The 21708-nt window shown below is 34.4% G+C and overlaps 1 protein-coding gene across 1 annotated transcript in view; it reads right to left on the bottom strand.

The window, feature by feature from the left end:
- Positions 1-21708, bottom strand: part of KYNU (kynureninase) — a 99239-nt gene that overhangs the window by 20316 nt on the left and 57215 nt on the right. Inside the window, exons 8-9 of the mRNA XM_007467469.1 lie at positions 13582-13680; positions 12698-12771 (exon numbers count right to left, since the gene is read on the bottom strand). Of these exons, the coding sequence (XP_007467531.1) occupies positions 12698-12771; positions 13582-13680 (173 nt within the window). The remainder of the gene's footprint in view (positions 1-12697; positions 12772-13581; positions 13681-21708) is intronic.

Genomic DNA, 21708 nt, shown 5'->3' with positions numbered 1-21708 from the left:
CCTTTTCTTTTCCCTCTTCCTCTTTCCTTTCTTCTTCCCTCCCCTCCCCACCCCTCTTCTCTTATTTTTCTTTCTTTCTTTCTCTCTCTCTCTCTCTCTCTCTCTCTCTCTCTCTCTCTCTCTCGGGCACAACTTAGAACTAAATACAATTGTCTTACTGCTTTCATGGTTTCAGAAAATGTGTTGAATCAACAAAACTGTTATAGCATTACAAAAAAAATGGAACATTTGGGGTACAGCATAATTGTTTATTTTTAAACAAAATCTGTAATAGCAATTGTGAATAAGTTTGTCTGTCATCTCATATCCTAATGTCCTCTATAACCGAACCTCAAGTGAAAGTATATTACTTAAAATCCTCATCAAATAATCAGGTTTCACAGAATCAAAAGTTCCACAAAGGTTGTTTTATTGAGGATGTAATGAGAAATTTATTCATTCAAATAGCTTTTATATAGTCTTAATTTTCATAATAAAAAATTTGGTAGCTGAACTTAGGAAATGTGAACATGGTACTCTTTCATACTTGAGAAAATGAAAAAGATGAGAAAGTTACAGTAAAGTTTGTTATAAATTTGTCTGAACTTACTGGGCATTACTATATCCACCTATTACCAAAAAAAACAGAGGGGAAGAGGGTCATCAAACTCATTAATATAACCGATGATGCATAGATTTCCATTAAATTGGTTTTAATTTCTGAGTTATCCCTGTCAGCAGTTTACCTTATTCCAAAGCTTCATGTTTATTACCGAAGAATCAGAGAGTTTAAAAACTGGAAGGGAATCTTAAAGATGCCCAGGCCTAACTATTTATTTTTCCCATAATCAAACCAATACCTGGAGAGGTGATGAGACTTGAATTTGCAGTCTTGTTCCATATGAGTTTTTTTTTTTTTTTTTCTTTTCCTTTTCCTTTTCTTTTCCCTCTTCCTCTTTCCTTTCTTCTTCCCTCCCCTCCCCACCCCTCTTCTCTTATTTTTCTTTCTTTCTTTCTCTCTCTCTCTCTCTCTCTCTCTCTCTCTCTCTCTCTCTCTCGGGCACAACTTAGAACTAAATACAATTGTCTTACTGCTTTCATGGTTTCAGAAAATGTGTTGAATCAACAAAACTGTTATAGCATTACAAAAAAAATGGAACATTTGGGGTACAGCATAATTGTTTATTTTTAAACAAAATCTGTAATAGCAATTGTGAATAAGTTTGTCTGTCATCTCATATCCTAATGTCCTCTATAACCGAACCTCAAGTGAAAGTATATTACTTAAAATCCTCATCAAATAATCAGGTTTCACAGAATCAAAAGTTCCACAAAGGTTGTTTTATTGAGGATGTAATGAGAAATTTATTCATTCAAATAGCTTTTATATAGTCTTAATTTTCATAATAAAAAATTTGGTAGCTGAACTTAGGAAATGTGAACATGGTACTCTTTCATACTTGAGAAAATGAAAAAGATGAGAAAGTTACAGTAAAGTTTGTTATAAATTTGTCTGAACTTACTGGGCATTACTATATCCACCTATTACCAAAAAAAACAGAGGGGAAGAGGGTCATCAAACTCATTAATATAACCGATGATGCATAGATTTCCATTAAATTGGTTTTAATTTCTGAGTTATCCCTGTCAGCAGTTTACCTTATTCCAAAGCTTCATGTTTATTACCGAAGAATCAGAGAGTTTAAAAACTGGAAGGGAATCTTAAAGATGCCCAGGCCTAACTATTTATTTTTCCCATAATCAAACCAATACCTGGAGAGGTGATGAGACTTGAATTTGCAGTCTTGTTCCATATGAGCAGTCAATGGCACCCCTTTGTTTTTAAGATAAAAATCAAAACTCCTTAACTTGAAGCACAAGGACCTCGATGATCCTGCCTGGAACACCCCACCACTGCCTGTTCCTTTTCAGTCTGACTAAGAGTTAGGATTTCTCCAGTCAGTTCAAATATCACCTCCTCAGCAAAGGTTTCTCCAACGTCTCTCTTCCTTTTCCCTGTCACACTGAATGATAAATCCCAAGAAAACAGGCTTATTCTTGTCTGTATCCCCAGTGTTTGCATACTGCTTTGCCTGTAGTAGATGCTCAAGAAATATTTTTTTATTTGATAGTTGAAATAACTGTATGACATTTGAGTATTTTAGTATCATTTGGACAGACATCAGTCTGATTCTCCCCTCATTCTTGTCCCTTTAGCCAAACTTTTCTCTATGTCCTCTAATTTCCTAATAACTTTTAACTCTGTCCTGCTTTCTTTTTCCCACTTGCCATTACTATATTTTAGATAGTGAGTGGCTCACTTCTGTGTGATTGCAAACATCCCTTAACTGACATCCACATTTGTTTTTGACCTCCTTTAGAGTGCTGCCACCTATCTTTTGTAATAGATCTAGAAGCCTACAACTTCTCATCACCTCCTTTGCTGCTCCCCTGCTTTGAATTGTTGTCACCTCTTGTCTGCATTCCTTAATGGTTCCCCAGCAGGTCTCCCAAAGTCTACCCTTACCCTCCTACAACCTATTCCCAAGAAAGCCACCAGAATGATCATTTTAAATTTGCTATGTCATGTCACTTTTCAGCAAAATGGGCAATGTATCCCAAGTCTTTACATTGCCTTATAAGGGCCTGCATTTTCTGGACCACTTTGTCTCACTCATCTCCAGCTTATTCATTCTATTCCAGCCATGCTGGCTTTCTCAACACACTCTTGTCTTTGAGCTTTTGATAAAATACTCCCACTGCCTGGAGCCCTCTTCACCAAATAATTATTTGGTCCAGTCTCCACCTCATTCACCTCTTCATCCACATCATATTTTCCCAATGGTGAGCTTTCCTGAATGCCTTTTTAATACTGTGCAATGCCAAGGATTCCACAGGGTATTCTTTTTCTCTTTTTCTTTTGTCTGTGTTGGGTCTTCATTTCCGTGCATGGGCTTTCTCTAGTTGCATTGAGCGGGGGCTACTCTTTGTTGTGGTATGCGGGCTTCTCATCGCAGTGGCCTCTCCTGTTGTGGAGCATGGGCTCTAGGCATGCGGGCTTCAGTAGTTGTGGCACGCGGGCTCAGTAGTTGTGGCTTGCGGGCTCTAGAGTGCAGGCTCAGTAGTTGTGGCTCATGGACTTAGTTGCTGTGCGGCATGTGGGATCTTCCCGGACCAGGGCTCAAACCCGTGTCCCCTGCATTGGCAGGCAGATTCTTAACCACTGTGCCACCAGGGAAGCCCTGCAGAGTATTCTTATACCTCCTTTTAATGTCCTGTTCTTCCAGTTGTCTATAGGACTTATCAACTTCAAACATATCATACAATTTTCTCTTTATTATGTGTATAATCTGTCTTTCCTTACTGGAATGTAAGCTCTATAAGGGGGGGGAATCTTTGCTTTATTTGTCCATATATCCCAGACACTTAAAAAAAAATGCCTGGAATATAGTAGATGCTCCATAAATATTTTTTTAATGAATGTAAATGTGGTACAAGGACATTATGCAGCTGTGCCTTAAAAGATTGTAAGTCAAAATTCTTCCACAGTATTCAGTGACAATATTAACTTCTTTTCAGGAACAATTGTATACTTTTTTCCTCTTTCTTTTTGGTTAGTCCAAGTTCTATTCATCTATAATCAGCCAAGGTGTTTCTTCAAGCCTCCACTGACAGTCTTTTCTAAGCAAGCCATCCAATAGGATGACCAAATGCAAACAAGGGTGAGTTTGAGTATACTAAAACACTGCCTTCAGGGAAGTAATATCAGTTGGGTAGGATATGGGCATGGTTGCATGGGTACATAAGTATCCCAGAAAGTTTTTAGGCCATTTCTCACAATGAGGCATTAATATTGCTAAACTACCATGCAGAGTGAGAAAAAAGGCTTGGGAAACAGGAACACAATTACTAAAGTTCAAGTTGATATTGAAATTCAAAAATAACAGTAGTTCAGGCACATATAGGAAAGGTGGAGCTACAGCATAGGAATAAGGATCAGAGAAAACAGATATAAACTATAACAAAAGGCAAAAAAACAAAAACAACAGCTCAACTAAAAATGAGAGAAGGAGCAAGGAAAACCTAAATCCAGGCAGTTGGTGAACAGCATATTTGAAGGAAAAGTAAACTTACGGCTAAGTGATAGAAGCAGATTGAAAGGTGCTAGTGACAACAAAAATCTTGACAAAACAGGATGTTTCAGCCCGTGAATTATGCATTCATCCCTTGATGTCAGCAACTAGTCCCTAAGCATGACCATTATAAGGCTCAATATGTCCATGACATTAGACAGGTAAAATATTACCAACTCACTCTTAATAAAGAAGATCTTTATCAGTTCCTGTTTTCTAAAAAAATTCATCTATTCACAATTGCTCTGCTCTGTTCTAAGTCAGCTGATTTAACACTGCTTTGGAAAGGAGTTGTGGATGTATGGGGGTTCAATTCCTTTTCCTCCACTCATTTGCCCAATCATAATGTAAATATCATTAAGATAGAGTGCTTTACTTGGTTCTGTTACATATTCAATTACATCTTCAAATCTTACTCAAAAGGAGGCTTGGTAAAAAATGTTCAGAGAGCTAACAGTATAAGCATAGTTATAAGAAAGTACTTCCTGTTATTGTAAGTTTTGGTTAATGAAAATTGTTTCCTGAAGATTCAGAATAATATGCTGTCCTTACAAGAGCTAAATCAACATTTTCTTGGTGTGAAAGCTTCATTAAGAAAAAATTTCTGCATATGATTTATTGAAATGTATTATTACTATAAAATATTGGTTTATAATCTGTGGTAATATTGATGCTAAAAGCACAAAACACATCAAGAAGATATCTGAATTTAGGACTTTAGAAAGAACTGTTTGCAATGTTGATTAAAATACTCATGAAGGACTTTTGAAGTTGTATATAGCTGGTTTTCATGGATATATTTGGTCTTTGTAGAAGCATATGGAAATGCATATTTAATTTGACAGTATTTTGCAAATCATACCCACTTCAGAATACCTTGCAAAGTAGAAATGCTTCCATATGCTAGAAGATGGTTTGTCTGTTATGCTGAGAGTAAAGAAAGAGCCATATATCCAACAACAAAATTTTAAAAATATTTTCTTGGGCATTGTGGATTATGAAAGTAAAGGAAAATCAAAAGGACAATGTCCTTGTACTTAAACATTTAGAATTAATTTAGTCAATTTTTCAAACAGTCACATTGGACATACTAAGATGAATTCTCACAAGGATCACAGGCCCCCTTAAAAAAAAAAAAAAGAATCAAATGGGCATTTTCTGCCTAGGTTTCCATGCCTGTGCCAAGTCTTCTGAGACTCTGACCACATCTGATTGGAGCAAGGATTTATAAGAGAATGAAGGCAAGCTATCTCTACAGGATGTTACCATGATGGGGACAAACCTCCATTCTAGAGATAACTCCCACTCAATCAAACCCTCTCCTCTGGGGTGGAGTTAAAAACAAGTGACCAAAGAGAAAATGGATCATAGGAATTCAGACCTCTCTTCTGAGTAATGCATTCCAAGTATTCCTGTGACCTGTGAAGTTGGCACAGCTCAGTCTTGGAAGCACCAGGACCCAGTGGGTCTGTGTGTGATGAGCAGTTTCCCAAGCTGCCCCACACAACAGTATCATTGCACCATGGTTGTTTTGACAGTCATAAAGAGTCAGATGGATACATGTGTTTTCTCAACAAGAACAAATAAAAGTTTAGCAGTAGCTCTTCATAGTTTATATTAAAAACCCTTGCAGATTCTGAAGGTTACTTTAGGGACAAAACGTGAAGTAATTAAAACAAGAGCAGAAGCTCTTTGACAAGTTTTACTTTTTGTGTTTAAAAGGTTCACTGACCTCATATATCCCCAGCGACACAAGGCTGCAATTTTCAAAGAGAAAATAAATTTTGAGGTTTCAAAGGACTTCAGTTTTCTCAAATTAATCTTTATGTCATCATTATCTGAGAATAGTGATTTGCGAGCAACAATGGCTTTAATGTATCTTTTTATACTGATGATTACTATTTTGGTTTTCTTTTAAGAGCCAGGATTCCTTTATCTCTTAAATTGAGAAGATCAGATTATTTACTGAAATTATTTTTAACTGTGATCATGCCTCAGTGCATAAACGTTATTTTTATGATCCCAGCTTAAATTCACAGGGGAAAATTGTCTAGATGATTTTGCACAGTAAAAAAGTGTCAAGCCAAGAAGATGAGGGATCCTTTTAGAGTTATTGATCTAAAATGGTTTCTGAATGAAGACAGGTATAGATTATATGCCATGAATCCATAAGTGAGTTTTCTTCAATCAAATTGTCTTCTTTTGGATCCCTTACAATGAGGCTTTGGGGACTAGGATTTACAATAGGTATAACCCACTTGTGAGCATGGCTCTGGAACTAAGTGTATGAAGCATACTTGACTTTACCACTGTTTATAATTTCTAAAATATTGTAGAATAGAGATAAAGAGCAATTTTATGATAATCGGCAGACTTTTAAATGTTAAGTCAATAACTCAGATTCCATAAAAATTCAAGTAAAGAGTATAAAAAGATAAAGATCACCTGACATATCCCTTAAAGAAATGTCATTTAAGTAACTTTCTTCTTTATACTTCCTTAAATTTATGAAACTAATCAAGTGAACTCTCCCTCATAGGCAACAATTTCAGCTTTCAAAGTAACAGGGAGAAAATTTACTCACTTAGTTAACATAGCATTTCATTTTGCAGAGGAATTGTATCTGTAAGTTTCACCACCAACTTCTTCAAGCTTTTCCAAAGCAGCTCTGAGTTAAAGTTATCTATTCCTTCACTGTTCCTATGGCAATATCTGAAAATTCACCCAGCAATTATTAAGATAATTATTAAATTATTAATATGTGCCTTGTGGCACATATTCTATCCCTGTGTTACCTGTTATTTAAATTGTTTATTCAGCTATTGAAATGGCATCTCTCCAAATAGATTGTATGATTTAAAAATCATATGAAATATCCTATATTTATTTCTATCTATTAAAGTTTCTTGTACAAAAATCTATGTTGTTTATATTTGCTCGTGCCTCCTCAATTGACTCAGGAACATTCTCTTTACTTGGTAAAGCAGTGAGCACCTTAGAAAGGATACTCGTTTTGGAGTAGGATAAAATGGAAGGTTCATCATGTTTAATTCCTAAGATTGGAAAGATGTATGAATATATTGGAAGTCCTCATTATTTGATTACAAATGGAATACTGGGAAAAGGCCATTTAAAATATGTCTATTTTAAAACAGTAAACCATACTTTTTGAAGTAAATAATGGAGGAAAAAAGGATAACAGGTTTGATCGAGATGCTCTTGAAAATAAAATTTTAAATTGTAAAATAAATATAATTTGACAAAACTTACATTAAAATTATAATATGCTAATTATTAAAAAGAATAATAAATTGTGGGGTTTTTGTGTGTATTTTAATAAATGTGATAGCAAACTACAATCTTTTTTGTATTATATTTAACTTTTTTAGCATGAGCATAAAGATGATCATTTCCACAAAATTTTTGAAGCATTCATAATTTCCTTTTAATCGCTGATATTCTAGTCATTTGCTTTTGAAGTACCATGTCTAACTTCGTCTACTTCACCTATTAATGGTTCTGACTCTGACATATTCTCATTGTCCATGATTTTGTGATTCAGCAGTTCTTCAGTATCACTTGAATCATGAAATCCTGAATCTCTTGAAAAATTTTACTTTACAATTCATTTGTGTTGTTTTTATTGTGTTATGCTTATAACATTCTATAATCAGCAAGAGCCTAAACTTTTTTATAATAACATAGAGATAAATGCTAATACTAATGGGAAAGGGTGTTTAGAAAAGGCTACTTTTATAAATGGGTAGTTCGTTAGTGAAAATTTCCTACTATGACAGTTTTTGCTTTCCTACATTGTCATATATCTTTGGGGACTGGAATAATGCTTTGGTAATCAGGAACTCTTGCAATTTGCAATCAGATGAAAGTAAGGGCTAGAAAGTAAGCAAGTGGTAAAGCTGGAAATACAAATTGGTGTCTTCTACAAATGTCTGTTGTTGACATAATGACTGTGGATGAGAAACTCCTGGGCAAGAGGACCAACGGTTGAGGCATTGAGAGAATCAATGAAAAAATGAAAGAGAAAACCTTATAAAATATAGAAGAATAATCACATACATTGGAGCAGAAGCAAGGGAAAATGGTACACTGGAAGATTAGGGCTGTGGGAGGTACACATTAAGGACAAAGGGGATGGCCAAGTACATTTAATATGGCTGTCTGATAGGGCAGGAAGTTGTGGCTGAGAAGTCATCCATGTTAATTCATACTGAACATCTAACTCCAGAAACATGCTAAATAGGTAGAACAGATGCCCTGGGAGGTCTAGGTCATAGATCAACTAGGAATTCTGTGAAAACTCTCACTGAGAAATCTATTGATACTGGGCTGTTCCATTTGAAAGCATTTGGAGTCTTGTGAATTCACACACCTACACTTCCTTGTTCTCTCAGCGTTTAACAACAAGACCTTATGCAGGTAGTAGACAAGGATGTGATAAGTAGTAAGTCAGAAAGAATCACAGAAACCAAAACAAGGTTTAAATTATAGATGAGTTTTGGGCTATGGTATTCTCCAGTATTGCCTGGAGAAGTATGTAGAATCAAATATTTCAAGTCAGCACTCTCCAGAACAAATGTGCATTAGATGTTCTCTCCATATAACATTAATTGTACAGTTGGGTCAAGCATGGTACATGCTTATAATTTTTTAAGTCTTTTTTTCTAAATTTTCTTGATGCTTATTATTATCCTTTCTTAGACTTCCCTATATTGTTTTATAGGAAACAATGTTGTTTTCTTATATTGTTCCTCTTTTTTTAAGTTCCCTAATAATAATAATAACCTACATTTCTGAGTTCTAAAATATGCCTTAACCATGCACTGATGTCAGCCAGCCTCTTCTATTGGTTCTTTTTAACCTGCAAATGACTTATTATAATAAAGGAGATGACTCAAGTTCTCAATAAAGCCTTGAAAATGTTATCTCTACTTAAAGTCTTCAATCAAATACTTCTAGCTGTTTATGGAAATGTGTTGGCATGATTTGAAATTCCGGCATTTAAAAAAAATTATCAGTAGGCCCCATTCTTGGCCACTCAGAAAACTTAAAAAAAAAAAATTGGTAGGAGAAACTAGCATTTCAAGAGATATATGAGACCATTTGGAGGTTTTTTATGCCAGCATGGAAAGTGAGGAACAGCAGTTTTCTTGTATGTGTTATTTCATTGGACAGGGTAAAAAAGTAAGCCATAGAAGGAATCTTAATAGCTCACATAATCCACTCCTGTTTTCATGCTAGACTCTCTCTAAAAAAAAAGAAGAGGTGGGTGGTGGTGTCTTGAATTGCAGTCTATAGGTTCTCACAGAAGAATCTTTTTATGGTCCTCAGATATGCTTGAATCCCCTAAAACCAAAAGGTTAAATATTGATCTGAAGTCTATCAGAAAGGTCAACACTTATAAAGTTAAAAAGAAAAATTCAAGATTTTGAAGTACTTTATTTAAAGTGATACATTTCTGATTGTCAAATTCTTATGATTAAAATGTTTTCCTTCATATTTCAGAGCAGTAATTAACTGTGTAGACTAAATTGAAGTCAGCCCTGAAGGAAGAAGAGACAGATGACATTTACTCACAACCAGTCCTAATTTTGTATAATTCTTAGCTACAGACAAGGTTTTGAATATGACACTGGAATGAGAAAAAGTGATGATAAACTAGGAAAAGGTCAAATTCTAGTTGAGAATAATATCTTGAGTTATAATGCTTAATGCTTAATGCAATGGACTGACTCTGGCCTCTACTCATTCTTTTTATTGGCAAACGTTCTTGGAAAAAGTCTTAGGTCATCATCAGGTTTGAACAATGACCAAAATGCCTATTTAAACAAAAGAAGGAAGTGAAATTTCTTGGTACAGATGTAATTTACCAGTTGCTAATGGGAACATCATATAAAAGATACTTTGAAATTATATAATGAATATTAAACTTTTAGAATGCAGGATTACATGTTCCAGGATCCACTCACTATAGCAGGTAGGCCAACTGCCAACCATAATGCCCTTCTTCTCAGCCTTGATAGACATTTATGTGTCATGTTGAACCATGCACCTAGAATGCCCCTCACTAACTTCCACCTTCATCCTGTCCTGCCTCTTTATCGAAGGCTTTGACTACACAATCATTGCACTATAAATATGGGCTCAAATGATATAAAATAAAAAATGATTTAAATATATATACTTTAAAAATACTTGATAAAAGGATGAATGGACCAGGAAAAGTTATATGTACTCTTTATTTGAAATATTGTATTTAGCCACTAGATGTCACCCTTTTTTAAGCGACAAAGTTTACTTGACAAAGTTTACATCAACAGCAGTTACATTCCACTATAGGGTATTAGTCCCTCTGATATCACATAAAAAGAAGCTTTAACAACAGACAAACGAAGAAACAACAAACAGGCTTTCCCGTAAGAAGGGCTACGTGAGTCAGACTGAATTGAGTCGTCAGTCTCCAAAGCCAGATAGTTAAAATGCAGCAATAGTTAATAAAGTATAATTTTCAAAAGTTAAAAGCATGGCTCTCATACAAATATAAAATGAACACATATAAAGATCTCAATCAACTCATTAATTAGCAATTAAGCCAATTAAGCCAATTAAGCCAATTAAGATGGTGAGGCCAGTATGAGAGAGAATTCAAGGAATATAGACTTAACAGGGTCAGTCTGAGCTTGGCAATAGGTACAAAACGGTTTAATGTCACAAAGGTCACAAGCCGTGATCTTTAAGGCTATGTCTCCTGCTTGAGAGAAATGGTCTCTACTAGGCAAAATTCTACAAGTTAACATGCAGCATCACATTGAGGCAACAAAATACTTAGCCTACATGTATGGATCACCTATCATGCTTCAGTGGCTATGCTAAGTGCTTTCCATGTATCATCCCATTTTAATCTCACAGTAATTGCCTATGAGGTGGATGCTGATGTTATCTTTATATAGAGGCTAGAACACTATGAAGTCGAGGACATTCTTCAGGTTATGGACCAGCAAGTGAGTGATCAAGCTGGAATGTAAATCTGGTCTGTCTGCATGGTCTTTCTCCTGGGAGCATAGACTTAACAATTGCTTACTGGGTCTAGAGGATGTTGGGATTTTACAAGATGAGGCACATGCGAACACACTACAACCCCTCCACCTCTCCAGTTCCTCATCCATGAAGGGCAAATAACGGTGAAAGAAATCTGAAGTGCAATAGAGATGCTGTAAAATCAGTTAAACTGCTAACACTTGCATTCTCTAGAATTTGTGTAGATTACTTACCCTCGCTTCCCTTTGCTGATTCCTCTATTGCAATTTAAGTAAGTGGAGAGTTGGAGATGCTCAAGGTAGTGAGTCTTCACACAAAAGCAAGCAATACCTTATATACTGCCTATATGGAAAACACTTATGCTAGGTAAAATGTTATCAATGAGGTTTGCTAAAAATGAAAAAGAGACCTTTTAAAATATGTATGGTATTCCTATAATATAATATACGCTTTTTATTCTTTTCAGAGAATTTGGGACAAGGGGTGAAATCTAATGTACTGACAATATACTCAAGGAAGATGTCTGCCTAACAAAATACTTGCCTAAAAAATGCTCTATTTAATTTTAAAACTTTAAAATCTTGTGGAAATTTTAGACATAATTAAATGAGCTATAGAAAATCATCTTAAATTTGTAAGATTTATATGCACAGAATCTCAAAAATGTGAGGTGCTCCAAGCTTTATTAATAATTCAGTTTCAATTCTTATAACGATTATACCACTCACCCAGTGACTGAGAAGATTCAGAAAACTAATCAAATGTTATTATATTACCTATTAGGAGACTAGACAGTCTCCTCATCACCTACACTCTGATACAACTTTGAAAGGATTTTTTTACAGAATATTATTTCTTTATCTCCATACCAGATTAAAAAAATAGAAACACTTAAGAGTTCCCCAGTCAAATAAAAATGTGTAAATTTGTTGGTGTATCACATTTGCATTTATACTTGCTCTAAAATAATGGAGTGCTATATAAAAATTGAAAAGTATTTCTTTTTATGTAGTCAGTCTGTTGTTCAGTGTTCAGCTTCTTCAGTTTTCATGGATTATAAAATTTTTTAGGACAGAAGATACTCCTTACAAGACCATTTTATAAGTTTCCAGCTTTAAAGGTAGATGTAATTTTAATAATCACATACCACTTTGAAGCTCTATTAGGCACAGCTCTAGTTGCTTTTGATTTATTCATCAATGTGAGAAACCTGAAATTTTCTAAGTCTAATTTTTGAAAAAAAGTTAAGTAGTCTCTTCGCATTAAACCATCTGCTCTGCATGATTACAGGGACTCATTTTTAGCCTTGAAGCTTCCCTTTTGTGATTAAATTTCTTGTTCAACCAAGAGAACTCTTTGGAAACCATTTATTTCCGATAAAGCATATCATTGTTCATAGAGTAGTAAAATAATTATAATCAGTCCAGATTCTTATTGGATAGCATCTTAAAGAGCTCATGTAAATTTAGCATATATTAATGCAAGTTCATTTATTCATCACCAAAGAAGAATCTAAAGATAGTACTCACGCAGGTTTAATTGTATAGGCATGCTTTTCATGGACAAAGGCACCAGCAAGACCTCCTGCTCCTGTATTTAAATACTGGATTGAAAAAAAAAAATACTGGATTGAGAATAAATTAAAGTGTATGGGTTTACCTAAATATGTATGACAAAAGTAAACAATGTAATAATTTGACTTTTTTGTTGTGAAACCAACTTTTGACACGATCAGAATGTGTGACTATTTGAACTTTTATAATAAAACAGAATTTAGAGTTACCTTGTTTAAAGAAAAAAAATATGAAACATAGCATTATTAATCGAGAATAAATTGCTATTACTTTTTTAGCCAAATTTTGCCCCAACTAGTAGATAATAGTTCCAGTGACATTTATCTCATTTCAGAGCTCATTCATTTCAATTATTTTGTCACAAAATATTTAAATAATAATAAAAGGTTATATTTTTAAAACACTTAAGTTTAAATAAAATTGGTTTTATTTCCATGCTCCCTGTCAATTAACTTGTCTTCAAATGTCAATACAAAGTTGATTCCATAAGATTTATTTTTACTTATGTAGAAATTTCACAACATATCAACAAAAAACTCAGATCAATTTGAATTAAGTTCTAAGTGTGGAGCTTTTTTTCCAGAACCTCCTGACTTTTACAGAGCAGCCAGGGAATTGAAGGAATAGTATTCTATAGAGGATGGAAATACCAAAATTTAATAACCTATACTATTCTATCATGTGACTGTACAGTTAACTAAAGTCAGAAAATACAGTAATGAAAGAAATGGAGGTAAGTAATTCAAATACTTAAAATTGGCCACTGATCCAGTTTTACATTTAGATTAATGTCAATATGGAATAAAAGAATAAAAATATATTAACTAGTTTGTTGATACCTTATAGGAGCACCAGCAGGCAAAATCAACTCCCCACTCATGTAAGTGGAGTTCAACATTTCCAACTGCATGTGCCAGATCAAAGCCAACCAAACAACCCTGTGGAAGAACATAATAAATTTTGAATTCGCTTAATGATTTGAAATAGTAAAAGTATACTTAAGAAAATCTTTGACACACTGCTGTACCATAAATATAGTTCATCCTTTGGTACAGTGACTCACAAAGTGTGAGTCACAAAATCCTGGGCATTCCCAAGACCCTTTCAGGTCAAAACAATTTTCATACCATGAAGAAGACATTCTTTGCCTTCTTCACTGTGTTGACATTTGCAATGATAATGCAAAAGCAATGATGGGTGAAATTGCTGGCACTTCAGCACAAATCAAGGTGGTGGAAGCTTGTACTGTCATTGTGTGTCAAAGCCATTCAGTTACAGCATGAAAAAGTTAATTTCACTTATATATCTCCTTGATAAAAGTATAAAACTAATACATTTATATTAAATCTCAATATCTTAATTTTCCTTTTTTTAAGATTTAATGTGGGAATTATGCATAAGACATTTGACCATATCCTGAAGTAGGATGGTTGTCTCAAAGTAATGCACTTATGCAATTATTTGAGTTGCAAGCTGAATTAGCCACTTTAGCTTACTGGAAAACCGTTTTTGCATGAAAGAGCAACTTATATGCAAACAATAGTAAGTCATACTTAGGTATTTGACAGACATATTTTGGAAAATTAAATGAGTCTGTCAATTTAAGGGAAATAACTCACAGTATTTGTTCCCAAGGAAAAAAAGTAGTTACCAAGATAAAGTAGAATTTTGGAAAACTTGTATCCACTTTTATGAATATGACCATTTCCCAGTATTTAAAGATATTTCTGATGAGTTTAGAAGTAATATATAATTTTAAAAAGAACATATACTGAAATAGGTAAATATCAATATTTGTAAAATATGCATAACAATGAACCAATATTTTCCAAATGACCAATGCTTATTGTTACATATCATGCATGGATAAAAGATCTATTCAAAATGAAAAATCAGCCAATGGATTTTAATGTAACAAAGCACAGAAAGATCAGTGATTTGGTTTCACATTTCATACCACAACTCCCAAGAAGTTCTCACTTGTAAAATTCTGGTGTAGTATCAAAGATAATTCACAATTAACTGAAAAAGCTATTAAACAACTTTTGCTTTTTCTAAATATATATCTGTACAAGGTCCAATTTCATTCGTGTGGTTCACAAAAGAAAAATAAAATCAAGAGATTGAATGCAGAAGATATATAAAACCAATTGCCTGTTATGAAGCCAAACAGTAAAGATCTCTCTATCTATATAAAATATCTGCCAAATATAAAACATTCCTTTTATTATTTCTTTTAGAAACTACAGTTTTGCTTCCCTAACAATATATTATTTATGTCAATATGTAATGGGTTTGCCACTTTGGTCCTAAAATAAATAAGTAAATGTATTTAAAATTTTTGTTTTAATTAGAAATACAGTAAATATAGATAGATAGATATAAACAATATTAAAACCTCTCTGAGGTGATCAGTGATTTTTAAGAATATAAAAGGTTTGTATTACTAAAAAGTTTGAGAACTGCTGCTTTAGTATATCCTGTTAACCTGAAGGAGTTAATAAAATTTTCAGTTTATCACTTAATCCCACATCATGTCATTTAATTTGATCAAGTCTATTCATGCTGTAGTAAATTGCCTTAGTGGTTCCGATTCTACGTCCCTTCCTGTATCCATGTCCCTTGCCACGTAACTTTTCAGTTCCTTCACTGAGAACAGGGTGCAATTCTCCGCCACTGGGATCAGTCAGGTGACTTGTTTTGAGCAAAGGGACATCAGCACATATAATACAAAGAGAGTCTCCTAATCACTTGAGTGATGAGGCTTGCTCTCTCTTGCCCTCTGCCACCTATATGAGAAGGACTTGCTTCGGCCAACCTACTGGCCCAGATGGAAGATGAAAAAATTGTGGATCAGAGTCATCCTCCCCTGGGCTCAGCCTGGATTCTACTCTCCCATGTTCTCTTAGTTGGCCAGAGATGCATGAGTGGCCTCAGCTAAGATTAGCAGGATCCCTGCAATCAAGTCCTGTCTAGATCAGTTGACACAAAGGTGACTCATAAAAATGATGCTGTTTTTGACTCTATACTGTGTTCTTCCTGTACATTGACTTGAGACCCTAACAGTCTCTTACTATCTGACTCTATTCTGTCTCAGTTAATGACATGAATTTTTTTAAAAAGCTGATCGTTAAATGGGGGTGATAGTTCACTTTGCAAACATGTCTTACCTCTGAGTTCTTCTGTTGTTAGCTTACTAAGAGCAAACATAATAATTACATTCTTAAAACTTGTAGACTTCCTGCAACTTCGAAGAAACACATCTATGGATTGAAGTTTTTGAAGTAAATAATTGCAGAGGTACCAATTTTAGATTGTTCTAACACCTCTTAAGAATAAATAACCCCAAACTGCTATTAGGTACTTTCCCCAGAACAGAGGGATGCAAACCATGACCTGTTCTTTTTTTTTTTTTTTTTTTTCATGACCTGTTCTTAATGAATAAAGTTGTTTTTGAGCACAACAATCTCATTTGTTTAGATATTGTCTATGGCTGCTTTTGCAAGCACAAATGAATCACTGCAACAGAGACCATATGAACGAAAAAGTCTTGAAACATTTGCTATTTTGCCCATTACAGAAAAGATTTGCTGACCCCTGCCCTATAGCATTGGTTTCCATAGAGAAACTCAATATATTGGGGAGTCAGTTAATTAGAAACCTTACTGTAATGTGGCCAGAACTAGAACATCATAAAAGAAAAATTTCTTACAGGTATTTTGTTTCTAAAACACAAAAAATGAGCAATACATGTCATAAAAATATGACAGATGCTTCATGCTAACACAAATTTTTGAAGCAATAGAAAAGAAATACAGTTAATCTCCATCAAGATTTAGAGGTCATCAAAACTTAGGTTTGCAGACTAGGTTCAATAGATATATGTACAGACACATACATATATGCAGTTAGTTTGTATTTTAAGATACACTTTTAATATTGAAATTAAATTTTGGGGAAAAATGTTCTGAATTTAAAATTCTCTTTTTTTTCTCACCAACACATCCAATGAAAGTGGGTTTTTTTATGAAGAAATCTTTACAACTTAACTTCTCTTAGACAAGTTTTTACAACACAGCTTTTCTTAGAAAACTCAAGGAATAAAAAGGCAGCACTTTTATTTTATTATCAATTATTTATAAAGAATGGCACAATGAAGAAACCATGAAACTTCACCTACCGTATCCTGTTATTAAAAGCCCTGTGGTCACATCTGTGGCACAATGTAAAATAATCACTTGTGGCTCCTACAGTATGTTTTAATGCGTGTACAATTCTTTCCCCATGGGTGGCAGAGAACATAAATTATTAAAATGTGACTGTTTTTAGGAAATGACCGTAAGGTACAAACTTGCATGAGATCATCACAAAGGGATTTTAGAAAAGTTTCACTAGATGGCAGCATCTTAAAAATAAAGAAAAACTAATAGTTCTCCAAAACCTCTGTATAGCCATGCAGTTAACATTTTCATTATTTTACGAATAAGAGTAGGTAAAACAATATGAATGTGTGAAAACAGACCTCACCCTTGAGTGCATACTTTATGTAATTTTAAAAATAGAAATCAAATATTTTTCAACAGATTTTTATTAAAATTACCCACAATTGCTCAGACTCTCATTGATACAAGGACAGCAGCGGTGTTCAGCCACCGTGTCACCTGGCTTTACAGTCAGTCCCCAAACTATGGCAGTAGTCTTCTAACCATTCGGACTACTTCCAGCCTGCCTTCTTCCAATGAACTTTCTAAATCATACATTTGGTTATAAGACTACCTGTGTCCTTTCAAAGATCTCCCCATTAACTTGAGAATGTAACTCATTTTCCTTGGTATGGTTTTTAAAGACCTTTATGATCTAGTTCTTTCCAGCTTTCCTGTCCCGGGTGCCCTACATCTACTTTCATTTATTTGCATAAACCGTTCTCTGTCTCTGGGGTATTCTTTCCCTCCTCATTTGCCTGGGTAGCTCAAATTTTGATCACAAGATAACTTCCATAGGAAGATATCTTTGCCAAACCCTCTCACTTCTCTCATCTTACAGCCCTGGTTGCATAAATCTCTTGTAGCAATTTTCCAATCTTAAACTGTCTTCTATTTTTATATAATATGAACTCAAATAATTCAATTGTTGAATAAATAAGTTAAAAAGTCATACAATTGTCAATAAATATTCTGTAAACTGAAGCTAAATGTTAAAATATTATTTGATATTGATATCCTTTATTCCTGTTTCAATTTTATTGCATAAACCATTTATTCAGGCTTGGCATATTTTAAAATGAAGTTTCTTGGACAGTCAAAAGTAGTTTAAAATATATTTAAAATCCCTTTCAATAAAACAAGGAATATCATGACTTTTTGTCTTTGCCATCTTTACTAGCACAATACTAAAAATTTTTCTAACCAGTGGAATAATACACAGGGTCTGTGCTGAGATTTCCAGGTAAAGAGCTAGATCACTGTCTCTCAAATTTAGTTTATTATTTGTTTATTAATTAAAATGAAATATGGAATAGTACAGTTTAATTTTATCCCTTGTAGCATTAAAGTCCTGATAACTTTATTGATTTATTCTATAACAGATTGGCTTTAGACAGATATTATTAGTTTGTTCTTTCTTCACCAAAAAAAAAAAAAAATCCTATAAATTATGAAGGCCATCAATAGGTAGCAAAGTTGGTGGGAAAAGGGATAATTATATATTTGTAGCTATACACAGAACTGAAAGCTTGTATGCATTTGTATGTTCAAATAATTGTTAAAATAATAAAATACTTAAGATAGGTAAGTATAGGTAAGTAGCCTTTGTCTTTGAGCCAGTTGAGTAAGCGCCCAGGTTACTTAGGAGGTACCTGCAAGAGATGCCTGTCACACAACCTGTGGTCATTCATACATACCAGCTGGGTGCATGTGCAGACTTCAGTGGATGCCCTTGGCAGTGGCATTAGCATCATGGTGGGTAAATTACAGGGGCCTACAAGTCCCTTCAAGGCTAGTAATTGGATACTAGTAATAGGAGTGTGACTTCTCTCGTGGCTGTTTATGGGAACTACAGTTTCCACACCATACTAAAGAGATCTTTATGTATTCTAAATATCACTCCTGTTTTGATATAAAGTCACAGGAAACAATTGAAGAAGTACATTGCTATAAATTTGAACAATGTTACCTTAAATAGAAAAACTGATGGGAAAATTTGAGGACAGTGAACAAAAATTTTAAAAAATGATAGGAGTGTGTGTGTATGTGTGTGTTGTTGTTCAACTCTACATAGATGATATGGACAAATGGTGGATTAATAACAACAGGTTGGCTAGTTAGCTTTGATCCTGGGATTTCCCAAGGAAGCTCACAGTTAGGGAGGTGTTGAATTGTACTGGGGAGGGTGAAAATGAAGAAGCAGATGAAAGGTGGTAGGGTTTCTTGCCATAGTCTTGAAGCACTAAAATTTGTAAAATTCATTCAAGTGCTATGATTCAAAAGAATCCACAGATGCTAAATTAAAAGAAAAAAAAGTAATACCCAGTAAAGATCTCTGTAAGAGGGGCCTCTACCATCTCTGTAAACATAGTATATCATTTCAGAGTGAATTTTTATTGTGAAAGTCTTTCCTTTCATCCTAAAATTTATTGTAGTCTTCAAATATCCTCACTTTTTTTTTTTTCTTTTCATTCAACTCTGGTTATAAGCAGGAACTATGCATTATTTCTTAATACTGTGTTTACTCTGCACTTAAAGTCAATATGTAATTTGTATTACAGTTTCCTTCCCCAAATTATTTAATACAGCTGTCTACTGTTTTTTGAAATACTATGTTAAGCCTTCACTTATTTATATCAATAGTTTGATGGGAGTAACTGTTCCTCACAATTAAAACATAAAGCAATACAAAATGAGAATGAACTTTCACAAGTTAAAAGGGACAAAACACAATCTTCCAAGTGGAACTACAGGGAATATTTTAGAAATCAAGTAGCTTGGCAACTAGAACCAAAACTTAAAATTTTCTGTAAGGCAGAACCTGAATGCTACTCGAAGTTATTTTAGTCCTGAGGCTCTTATAGATAATATATGATACCAGAAAAACATAAGTAATCAGCATATGTACTGCAGGAGAAAAAAAATACACACAGTATTCCATCCAGGAAGCTAGTGACTTCATAATTCTAAATGTTCATATTAAGTTCAGCAGCAAATAGGAACAGAAAGAGGAAAAATTGGGAGGGTAGACAAGATTCTATCCTAGACATATGATGAATTACTCCAAGGTTAAGGTCTAATAATTTCAAATGTATCTTCTATCAAAATATTATTTTAAAATGCAAGTGTACAAAGAAGGATGGTATCACAAATAACCCTTAGTCTACATGATAATTTGAGTAAGAAAGCTCCCCCATTGTCCTAGAGCTATTGATTGATGGTATTTATGCCAAAATGTGTATACAGCAGAGATAACAAGCCCTGATAAAGTGAACATTGTTCTGTGCCTCTCATGTGGGCTATTGCTAGGGATTTGGGGAGCCATGACTATACTTCTTGGTTTCTAGAGAGCTTAATTTGGAAAAAGATAAGATATCCAATAAGGGAGAGTTTTGAATCAAGAAAGAGTCTTTCATGACAAAGGTTGTGCATAGATATCAGGGAATTAATTAAATTAAAAACGAGTACCTTTAACTTGAAATCAAAATGAAATCAGAATGAATTTCACTCGGTGACTTAAAAACTCTGGTTTGGATTCAAGGGTAAGCTAAAAAGTGAAAGTGGAATCCATTCTGAAATATTCATTTATTTGTCAACCTGTGCAAATTAGACTAATAAAGTATTAGGATTTTATTACCCACTTATATCAAGCCATACTTCCATATTTTCAGAAAGTATAGTAACTTATAGTTACCCAAAAGAAAATATGAAGGAAGTGTCCTGTTGGAAAAGTAAAGTGACAGGGGGTGGAAATTTGGGAAGAAGATGATGGACACAGGAAAACTAAGGAGCTTGTCTTTGGATGGAAACCTTGGAGTCCTGAATGGGGTGGTAGAACTCTACTCAGGTGCTGAAGATGGCCAACCTAGTGCATTTTTGGAGGCCTTTTTGGGCTCTATTTATGTCACAGGAAATGGAACCTGAATGTTTTTTGAAATTAATATATAACTCAAGGTGCCCTTCGTTTAAATTCCAGAAGTGTTTTAGCTGTGGAACTTACACAGCAGGCCAGGTAGCCCATGGGGAACACTGGCAACCAGAGTCTGGAATACTAGCTATGTCCGCTAGTTCTGTGAACAGATGCCTGGAGGAAAATGATAGCTTCCGAACTTGAGTGGGAAATTTTCCCCACACTATCTGACTTCCTCTTGAGTCAATTTGCAATATGTGGTTTTGACCCAATCGTAAGGTAAAATGAATTGGAGCATGTATAACTCTGTTTTTTGTGGTATTAGACTGGATTGATTTTCTAAGACATTTTCATGGATTTGTTTTTACCCTTGTTGAGCATTAATACAGTCTAAAGCAGTTTTCTATATATATGTCTCTATGTCCCATATGATTCTTTAAAGGCAGACACAGTGGGGTTTTTCTTAATCTATTCTCTCTCTGTCTCCCTTGCTCTCTCTGTCTCTCTCTCTCTCCCCCTCTTAAATCCTGGAAACTGATATTAAGTGAGGGGTCAATATACCTGTGAAACAATGAAATTTCTTGAGAATACTCTGCAACTCAGCTACAATTAGAAGGTTCAGTGGACTTCCTGTTGAAATTCTCCCTACTGTCATGTAGATTAGCTTCCAGTCATATAGGAGTTTGTAAGCTCTTAATTAGAGGGAGGGCACCTGCAAATACATCTAAAGGCCCTGAAGAGCTGCTAACAGGAATGACAATGGGGCAATCATTGGTGGGAGCTATTGCCAATAGAACTACCTAAGAGACCCATCAGAAGGAGACCCACCAGTGTCTTGGGGCATCTCTTAAAAA

Source organism: Lipotes vexillifer, unplaced genomic scaffold (assembly GCF_000442215.2).
Source record: "Lipotes vexillifer unplaced genomic scaffold, Lipotes_vexillifer_v1.1 scaffold265, whole genome shotgun sequence".
NCBI classification, from domain to species: domain Eukaryota; kingdom Metazoa; phylum Chordata; class Mammalia; order Artiodactyla; family Lipotidae; genus Lipotes; species Lipotes vexillifer.
The sequence above is the reverse complement of the archived record's forward strand: the minus strand, read 5'-3'. Positions and strand labels throughout refer to the sequence as shown.